This window comes from Pleuronectes platessa, chromosome 1 (assembly GCF_947347685.1).
Source record: "Pleuronectes platessa chromosome 1, fPlePla1.1, whole genome shotgun sequence".
NCBI classification, from domain to species: Eukaryota; Metazoa; Chordata; class Actinopteri; order Pleuronectiformes; family Pleuronectidae; genus Pleuronectes; species Pleuronectes platessa.
In genome coordinates this window covers 13,489,150-13,499,924 of record NC_070626.1, presented here as the reverse complement: position 1 = coordinate 13,499,924, position 10,775 = coordinate 13,489,150, and the positions used below count along the sequence as shown (strand labels likewise).

At 39.7% G+C, this 10,775-nt stretch overlaps 1 protein-coding gene across 1 annotated transcript; it reads left to right on the top strand.

Moving 5' to 3' along the window:
* The first annotated feature begins 4,075 nt into the window (after nt 1-4,075).
* LOC128441091 (insulin gene enhancer protein ISL-3) lies at nt 4,076-7,984 on the top strand. The gene is made up of 6 exons (XM_053423745.1): nt 4,076-4,211; nt 4,594-4,783; nt 5,097-5,359; nt 6,322-6,602; nt 7,277-7,444; nt 7,868-7,984. Exons 1-6 carry the CDS (start codon nt 4,154-4,156, stop codon nt 7,982-7,984), a joined length of 1,077 nt encoding a protein of 358 aa, XP_053279720.1. The 5' UTR covers nt 4,076-4,153.
* Nucleotides 7,985-10,775: the final 2,791 nt, after the last annotated feature.

Sequence of the window (10,775 nt, the reverse complement as noted above, 5' to 3'; positions counted from 1 at the left end):
TCTGTTGTGTTTTGATCAGTCTGATTCATTTGTAGTAACGTTTATGTTACACATAATATGTGTATACATTTCATTAACAGTTATTAGATTGGATTATTTCAATGCATAACCAAAATAAATTTAGTTCAATCCAAACAAAAGTTCATTTAAATGTTGATCGTAACTAACACATACACACACACACACACTCACACACACACATACACACACACACACACACACACACACACAGAAAAACTAAATCAGTCCATGCACAGAGCCGCATGTGTGTAAGAAGAACAGAGAGAAACCCTGAGCTTGAGGTTGTCACTGCTCCTCATCCTTAAATATATAAAACAAAAACGTAAATATCAGCTGGAGTAAGAGTTCGAGTTTTGAAGTACTCTTGCTACAGATTTGAGTTTTTAAACAACAGCAGGACCCATAAATCACAACATTAAATGTTATCTTCTATGATAGTTATACTGCTGAATATTGTCTCTTGGTATGTTTATGATTCTTTATTTCATTGTTTGGTTCGGTTCACAGTGAAATATATTATATACATTTAATATTGTTTCCAAAAGGATGTGAATAAAGGACAAAACACTTTCTGCAAAACTATAAGAAAGAGGTGAGTTTTCCCAGGAACTATAAAAAAATGGATGGAAACAAAATAAAGTGGTTAACCATATTTAATAGCTGATTTGATTTTCTCGTTGCACATCCTCGTCCTCAGCAACAAGATCTCACACAATACATTTTAATGACAGTCAATAAAGCATCTGCAGAAAACTCCGCTCACTGTGTCGACATGAGTTTAATGGTGTTTCTATCTGAAAACAACAAACAAACATTAGAATATAGACTCTGCGACGGCCGTAAACAAACTGGCAGAACTTCAGCTGACTCCAGCCTGGGGAGTTCGGGGGGGGGGGGGGGTTATTGTAAATTAATTATGGGTCTGACAATAGAGGCAGAGTGCCACAGAACCCTAAAACATTCAAGAGAAAACGAGTCACTGTGAAAAGTTCAGTAATGCAGCCCCCCTGAATTCCAAACAAGAACATTTGGCTCTTGCCAAAGTTTAAGTGGACGATTTCAGTAGCACATGTATATTTCATGAGGTTAATGGGCCCCATCAAGTTGTGATTAGAGATTCTTCTGGGATGCTGGAGTGACAGCTACGACGGCTGGGCCGGATCCAGCCGTTATTAACAGCTCAAAAACAATGATGCTGCATGTGATATTTCATTGTATGTTGAATGTATATAAATTAACCACATAGCCCGACCTTTGAACTAGATAATGAGCCAAACAGTGCTCTTAGTTATAACAATTAACCTTGTATGACATATTAGATATAACAGCATCGGCTACACATCGTAGGTTAATGCTGTGAATCAGAGCATCATGAACCTTAATTTCACACTTAGTGCATTAATCACAACATCACCAGGGTCCATGGTCCTGGGATTTGACCTCATTTATATTTGATGTTGCCAGTTTACACATTGCGGAGGAAATTCTTTAAAAGCAACCACAACAGTTTTAGACGTACAGAACTCTCACAAATCTTTATTGACACTTACTTAGACTATAAAACTGATGGAAATTGTTATAATGAGATCTCCAAGGCCAGCATTGAAAAGGTTGAGTGAACAGAGGCCAAGCTCAGTCTGCTTTTAAAACTACCTGCATCAAATTTCGATTACATTCAGGGCATGTTTATAATAAGAAAATAATTGGGCCTGAAAATGACAATGTAAAAACTACATTTTAATGCAACTGACGCTGGCGACTCAGTCACGTCGAATCACCTGTTACGCACTTTATGCAGAGTAAGGTCTAGTCGAGAAGACAGATCAATATGAACTCCACTAAAATATGTAAGGTTTAGTTAATGCATCCTAATTCAATTTAAACGCCATTAGCTCTGTCAGCTGACAAAGCTATTTGCCAATCACAGATTACAAAACGAAGTGACTTATTAAAAATAAATACACAAACACACACACACACACACATATATATATATATATATATATATATATATAAAGATATTGAGATGATACAACATCCAGTGTGGATAATACTAAATCAGATTTTTACATGCCCAAAAAACATCACTATAGATAACAGTAAATAATTTTACTGCAGATCTATTGGAGCCAACAACCATAACAACTTTATTTTGCAAATATATGATCTATAGTAAGATTTGTAATATTTACAGCTGGATTTAAAATCGTACATTTGATTTATATTGATCATAGTAAGATTGATTTCCTTTGTGATAAAATTTACATTGTTCAGTTTTTCAGGCCTGTTGAATCAGGAGTTAATGGCATATAACAGAGAAATAAGTCTACAGGGATGTTTCTGAAATTGAACCACTTTCAATTTCCAAAATCAGTTAAACTCCTGTGTAAATTTTCGTTGAAAAAAAGATTGGACTAATAAAACTTTTTGTCCAACTCATGTAAGTGAATTTGTCTGACTTCATTTTCAGGAGACACAGGATGCAGTAACGGCCATGAGTGAAAACGTCTCCTCCTGCCTGCCTGGCAGCAGCGATGCAATTTAATATTAAAGGGGTGAGGATGTTGTTGCAAAGTAAGTTTGAGACAGGGGTAAAAAATTATACATCCCAAATAATAATATCTTTGGGTAAATACTGTGATTATATGTCATTCTCGAGGCTTGAGTAAGTTGGTATAACATGAGGTCTTAAAGAACAGTTGAGGTGCTTGAGACAGAAGAAGTTAAGGGACACCCCGGGGGTCACCTGATGAGCAAACTGGAGATGTCAGAGGTTCAGAGGAGCACACATGTGACTTTCAAAATAAGAAAAACTGATTTAGATTATTAGTCTGATTTTTAACAATGAACAAGAGGAAATGTATTTGTACACAGACACAGCAAAGTATCACATTGTACCTTCTTTTCAATACTCTAAATATTAAAACATAATTCCAATAATAAAATAAAATGAATATTGAGTTGAAAAGTCAGTATGTGTGTGGGACAGATCCCACACACATAATGATATTTTTATTCACAACAATGTATAATATGGAATATAAATATAAAATGCTTAAAGCTGAAATGACTGTCTGTAAAAGGTGTGAATCTAATGTGAATCAGTGGATAAACATACATTTATAAATGACTCTAGAGCAGGGCTTTATATTTCATGTTCTATTCATCAGTTGGATTTATAGACCGAATGAATATCGGTTCAATATGTTCAGCATTACAAAGACCACCCCCCTCCCTCTGTCCTACATGCAGTTCTGATTGGCCTCCAGTAGATGGGGTTGTTCTCGAGAAGATGAGCATACAGAGCCTCCTCATAGATGCTGCATTTATGCACCCCCCCCCCCCCCCCCCCCAATAAGAACATTTAAAATCCAGAACAACATTAATACAAGATATTATATTTGTTTACGTTTCTTCTAAGTATATACAAATGTGTTTTGATTCCACGTAAAAGAGGAACACTTACTATAAAGTTTTATCAAGACTGAAGTCAATATATATATATATAGGTCTAGAAAAAATAAAGATGGGCCGAGGTCAGAAATAATAATTTGTTATATGGACCAATTAAAAATAATGAATATGTTTTGCCTGAATAGGAATAAGACATTGACTGAATAGCTGGAAACATCTGGGATTTCTTAGTGGAAGTTATTTTATATGCAGGAGCTTTAGCCCATGTTAAGTTCATTAATGATGATGATGATGTTCTTCATCTGGAAAATAACGCTCATCCCAATAATTGGAAAGAATCGTTTAAATACATTTATTTTAAATGTGTTATTTTGTTCTCCTGTCTTGGAGCCTTGCCTGAACAGAGCAAATGTAAAACACCTTATCAACCTTTATGTCATACACACACACACACACACACACACACACACACACACACACACACCCCAGATTTATTCATGCATCTAATTCGCAGGTGGAAGCGGATCCCGATTGGAGGAGTCCAGCGAGGACGTCATGACGTCAGAGGAGCGAGTGCGTGTGGGACCCTGCAGCCTCATGGCCCCCTCCCCTCCTCCAGTCCGGGGAGACACAAGTTTATCAGGGAGGCAGGCGGAGGGCCAGTCAGCCGCTCACATCTTTTCTGCACCTACCAGCGAGTCCCCGTCCTCCGTCCTGTATGGTGGATATTATTTTCAGCTCTTCTTTCTTGGGTGATATGGGGGATCATTCCAAAAGTAAGTACACGCTTGGAACGTGCGCGCTGCACTTTAAAGTAGTGGGCAGATTGTGTTTGCGTCGCAGTGGCTTCATGGACGCGATATATTCAGCTGTGGATTTATTCCCAAAACTCACTTTACTAATAATGCATTATTCACTATTGCACATAATTATTATTCCCCAGGTTGGTGCTTTTTATTATTATTATTATCATCCTGTTTTACGCACAAGTCTCCATCTGTTACATAACACCGAGACTTGTCCAGTCTGCAAAAAAAGAGATCACTGCAAAACTGACACGCACAATCTGCATTTTAACATTTCAATGTATTTAAAAAATATATCCTTGTATTTGTCTGTGGTTGAACTCATTCGTCTGTGTGTTACTCTCTTCCGCAGAGAAGCCAGGATTCGCGATGTGTGTCGGATGTGGAAGTCAGATCCATGACCAGTACATACTGAGAGTCTCTCCCGACCTGGAGTGGCACGCAGCCTGCCTCAAGTGCGCGGAGTGCAGCCAGTACCTGGATGAGTCGTGCACTTGTTTCGTCCGGGACGGAAAAACTTATTGCAAAAGAGATTATGTAAGGTAGGGGTATTATTAATCAGCGATATTTATTTATACTCTTATATAGGCTGAAATCATTTTAAATGCAAAGTTAAAGCTCAGATCTAATAACATCATTATTGTGCATGTAGCACACAACTTCATTGCACAGCTTAATACACAATTTTATAATAATACAAATAAACACCACAGCACATTTCTAATTAAAATATTAAAATATAGCATAAGAGCATTTAAATAGTCTTCATCTCACAACTCAGATGTATAAGCCGAAAGTTGTCTTCGGTTTAATTCGTATTTCCTCTGATTTTTAATTCTCTGAACATTTTTCCAGGCTGTTTGGAATAAAATGCGCAAAATGCAACCTGGGGTTCAGCAGCAGCGACCTGGTGATGCGGGCCCGGGATAACGTGTACCACATCGAGTGCTTTCGGTGCTCGGTGTGCAGCCGGCAGCTGCTGCCGGGAGACGAGTTCTCTCTGCGGGAAGAGGAGCTGCTGTGCCGGGCGGACCACAGCCTGCTGCTGGAGAGGAGCTCCGCAGGGAGCCCCATCAGCCCCGGACACGTCCACTCCAACAGAGCGCTTCACCTGGCAGGTCAGTTTATAATAATAATAATAATAATAATAACTATTATTATTATTATTGATGCCAAATCCCCACTGTTTAGGTATAGTCCAAAATACAACGCCTTCTGCTAAAGTTAAATCTAGGCATATGACAGAAATTGTATTATAATTACTTGTAAACACGATACATAATTCAAGCATTTTAATTTAACTTTGTTACAGAAAATCGGACTGTATAAGTTTAGGTGAAATAAATGAACAATAATGAAGATTAAAAGTTTTTTTCTGTTCTTCTTTAACATCTTGATAATTTGTTTGTGGTCGGTCTCAGTGTGTCTTTTTGTGTGTATATGAGTGTACGCGCTCGGGACTGTCTGTGTGTGTGTGTAAAGTTTCTGCTGGGACCTTTCTTTAGGCTAATTTCATAATTGATCTCATTAGCGCTAACCAGCTCTGTTGCCATTATCTGAATAATCTGCTATTCGAGTCGCAGCTGCAGGAGTTCGTGTGTGTGTGTGTGTGTGTGTGTGTGTGTGTGTGTGTGTGTGTGTGTGTGTGTGTGTGCTTGTGCGTGCGTTTAGAGGGCGAGATCCAATAAAACCAAAACAAAGCAATTGGCAAATTGTGAATAATAATCATTAATTCCCTCGTTTTCTTCGTTTTGAAATCACTTACACAGCTCCGTGCAATGGCTCAAACGGGACTTCATCTTTCAAGTTTAATAGAGGTTTATGATTTAGTCAAAAAAATTAAATAATGTCTTGTCATCCAAAGACAAAACGATACTTTACTCTAATTGTCCTGAGCCTGTGATATAAACCAGTTCAGTCTTTTATCTGATAAAAGTTCCTGAATCACTGATAAATATTATTGTCTCTTCCTCCATGAGGAAAAGATCCAATAGGGTACAACAGGCCAGCAGCACACATGGAGATGAACATGATGCGGTGTGAGGCCTCCCTTCTCTAACTCTCTCCCCGTCCTCTGCAGACCCGGTCACGGTGCGACAGGCCCCGCATCGGAACCACGCGCACAAGCAGTCGGAGAAGACGACGCGGGTGCGGACGGTGCTGAACGAGAAGCAGCTGCACACGCTGCGGACCTGCTACAACGCCAACCCGCGGCCGGACGCGCTGATGAAGGAGCAGCTGGTGGAGATGACCAGCCTCAGCCCGCGGGTGATCCGCGTCTGGTTCCAGAACAAGCGCTGCAAGGACAAGAAGAAGACGCTGCTCATAAAGCATCTCCAGCAGCAGCACAGTGATAAGACTGTAAGCATCTTCGTAAGTCGGGCCACTTGATTACTATCTTTTCATGTCTCCCTGGCTGTCATTGTTCCTCGTCCCTTTACGCTGTTTTATGTCTTTATCGGGCTGATATGAATCCCTGTGAAATCCAGAGTTTATGACTAACAGATGCACAGGAACAAAACATCACAGCTTAATTCTGTTTTTAAATAAAAAATAGATTGACATGGCCTTTGAAATGCCCTGTGATCAACACTTGTTACGGATTATAGTTAACCTTTCTTTTTTCCTAACGATTAACCGTGTATAGTCCTATAGTTTTACTCGTGTCTACACTCTACTGGAGCCAAACTGACTCGTCCAACCTTTCCAGTTTGGCTCCAGTGCTGTTCTGTATTCAAACTTTAAGTCAATGAATAATGAATCAACTGCTTTGGCTTCAGTTGCTTGACCTGCAAGATAAAAACATCCTCTGCAAACATGCTCCATCTGCATCAATAACACGGCCTCTGCTTGAACAGACCACACATCAATCTTCACTCAACACCACAAAGGAAACTTCATGAGTAAAACGCCTCTGTCTGCATAATTCCATTGTAGCAATTATAAGGGATGGTTCTTTCAAAACGGAGGATCGGGTTCTAGAGGCTGTCTGATGGGCCTAGATGTTTATTCTGTTTTTTCTTGTATTCCATCAGAACCTCCAGGGCCTCACGGGGACGCCTCTCGTGGCCGGGAGTCCAATCCGACATGAGAGCAACATGCACGGGAACCAAGTGGAGGTCCAGACCTACCAGCCTCCATGGAAGGCCCTGAGTGAGTTCGCCTTGCAGAGCGACCTGGACCAGCCAGCCTTCCAACAACTGGTGTGTGTTCAGGACATCCATCGTGGCAGATAAAACAAAGCAATATCAATTTCTCAATTATATTGCATGTATGAATATGATTCATACACAAACTTGCATTTCTCTCTATAGTTGTTAGGACACTTGACAGAATGCATTAGCCCTTTACCCTAGCCCTAAGCCAAAACTAAGTCTAACCCTAAAATCAAGTCTTAACCCTCAAACAGCCAATTGAATTTTAAAGGACCAGCCAAAATATCTTCACAATAGTGGTATTGAACCAAAATTGGGCATCATAACTATAGATAGAAATGCGTGCGGACACACACGCACACACACTCACACTCACGGGGTCATCCTCAGCGTTAGAGCTATGGACTTTTCAAAATAAAAGTTCCTATCTGCTGTATATATATTCCAACACGGTCTCCCTTCTCTCTCCAGGTGTCTTTCTCTGAATCGGGCTCTCTCGGAAACTCCTCGGGCAGCGACGTGACTTCTTTGTCCTCTCAGTTACCGGACACCCCCAACAGTATGGTACCCAGCCCGGTGGAGACGTGAGACGGGTCCCCCCCATCTTCAACAACCCCCCCCCGCCCCTCCCACGCTCCCCTCCACTCCTGCAAGGACAGTTGCAGCATGATCCCGGGCCCCCCTCCCCTGCATGTGACCAGCTCATCACATCGACTTCAGCGTGTGTTTTTTTTTATTCTTACCTGACACGAAGGAGACGGAACAAAGGAAAGCACCGATTGACTCCGATTTTTTTTTTTTTTTCATCTTTGGAGACTTGAATTGACAAAAACTAAGTAGAACAAAATGTTGCATGACTTGTTACGGGGACAGAAGATGTACAGAAGACCCGGTGGATATACTACAACCAACGTTCCAAGCAGAAACAGTACATGGAGACATTTCCACGTCCAAACAGATGAACATTTTATTGTGATCTTATTGTGTCTCGTTTCTTCAACCTGAGACTTTTAGCTTTTTGATACGTCTATTTGCGTTGTCGAGTCCAGTTGACTCTTTCTTGTCTTAAAGTCAGAGCATGATAATCTGCAAAATATTCGTGTTGTAAAAATACTTTATGTTAAGGGGCAGGATACAGGTTGTTTGAGCTTCTCGAACAAAAAAAGTAAATTATTGTTATATTATTTATTGGTAGGAAAGCGATTCGTAAAGGGATTATTATTATTAACTGATAAAAAAAATAAAAAGCTGAATACATAAAGTGGCTTCATGGGAAATCTTTGTACAGGCCCGTTTTTTCTTACTGTTTGGTTTTACATAGAATTATGATGATATTGAATTTATAAAAAATAATCAGGTCTGAAATTAGGAACAAACACATTGCGAGAATCTAGAATAGTCCAACTCAGAAATCAGTTTAAACTTAGGCTCCAGATCTATAAATTGCAATAAATACATGGCAACAAATTCAATATAACAGTGTAAATACATTGCAACAAATACTAAGTAGCTAAATAAATACATTGCAACAAAATGTAACTAAATAAGCACATTATAATAAATACAATGTAACGATACAAATATATTACAATTAATACAATATAACATTTTAAATGCACTGCAACAAAATAAATACTTTACAATAAATACGATGTAACTATATAAATACATAATAATAAATACAATTTAACAGTGTAAAAAAATTGCAACAAATACAACGTAATAAAATAAATACATTTCAACAAATAGAATGTAACAAAATAAATAGATTACAATAAATACATCGTAACGATATAAATACATTATTAAAAAAATGCAGATCTCCTGGATGATTAGAGGAATAGATTCAATAAGTCAAACTAATGTTCATCTTCAGTTGCAGAGTTTCTCCTGGTAGGTTCTTATGTTGCCCTGCCTGAGCTGAAGCCTAAAGGTCCTGCTGGCTTATCACCCCCTCTCCATCTCGTGGCGGCCCCCCCCCCCCCCCCCCTCGGTCATCGGCCGGTGGTCATTTACTATCTCGGGGGCAAAAATCTGCTGTAAATTGTGCTCGGTCCAGTTTCTCTGGTTGAGTCACAGGCCTGGTCTAGACAGCGCGCAGGGATCGGCGACCTCTTATCTAGTCCTGGCATCACCTGCAAGCGATACACTGACTGAAGCCACAACAAACTAACCAAACAGCCCCCCCCCCCCCCCTCCACACACACACACAACCTCCTCAAAGCCCCCCTCTTAAGTGAGGGGAGCAGGGAGCAGCTCGTAAAGGGTCACTTCAACTCTTCGGTTTATTTTCCTTCAGCGTTATTGCGCACGGGTCAGCCAAGACGACAGCTCAGACTAAATGAGCTGACCCCCCCTTTGCACCGAGTGCGCGACAACACAGAGCCGCAATGTATGTGCACCGACGACCTGTAGTTATAAGCACGTTTTTCATTTCGAGCACGTGTAATGCATTAAACTCACTTTCATGATAGTTAATCTTTGAGGCGATTTGTTTTCTAAATGCTTCATATTTAAGCAGTGATAAAAACCTGCCAACCAGCTGAGATGAGTTCACTCGCCCTAAAGTTGTATTGGTTTTGATTTATTTTTAAAAGGCTGGAATTCCGTCTCATGGCAAGAGACTAATGTCCAAAGTCTCTAACAAGAAACAAGTAAGATTCTCCTGGTACAATAATCACCGCTACTTACTGTATTTTCTGGACACTGTGACTGATGAACGTATTTTGACGTTTGCACCTTCCATCGGTGTAAAGTGAAACGTGTCAACAACCCCCCCCCCCCGGTCCTCTTCCCCCTTTCCCCCCAGCAGGCCTTTGTCGGAAGTTTTGAATGACAAAAGACAGATAATATATTTGTAATTGAGCTATTTCAAATAAGATAAGTGAACAATACGAGCAGATTAAGATAACAGAGGAGAATAACAATGGCGTTCACAGACAAGAATGCAGGCCTGTATTAACCCATCTCCGGCAGAAAATCATTTTAGTGTCATATGTGTGTCCAGAACACGCTTTCTAGTATGGATATATAGGCCTGAAATAAGATTTCATAGGAAATAAGGAAAATCATTAAAATGTTTTGCAATGTTGGTATCAAATGTTTTCCAAATGCCAGTCCAATATAAAAGCGTAGTAATTTTAGGACATTTAAATAATGTCACATTTCAGCTTTTTCCTCTCTGAGTGCAAATACAGACGTTCTACATTCAAATAAATTGTAAATCTTATCATTATTTTGGATGCGATGGACAGGACGCCACCACCTTTTGTGAGATTTGCAGATAAACCTTTAAAATGCACATTTACATTAACGCAAAAAAACATTACAGGCTACAACGGTGCAGCGCAGTTAAAGTTTCTTTTCCATGTGATGTTTT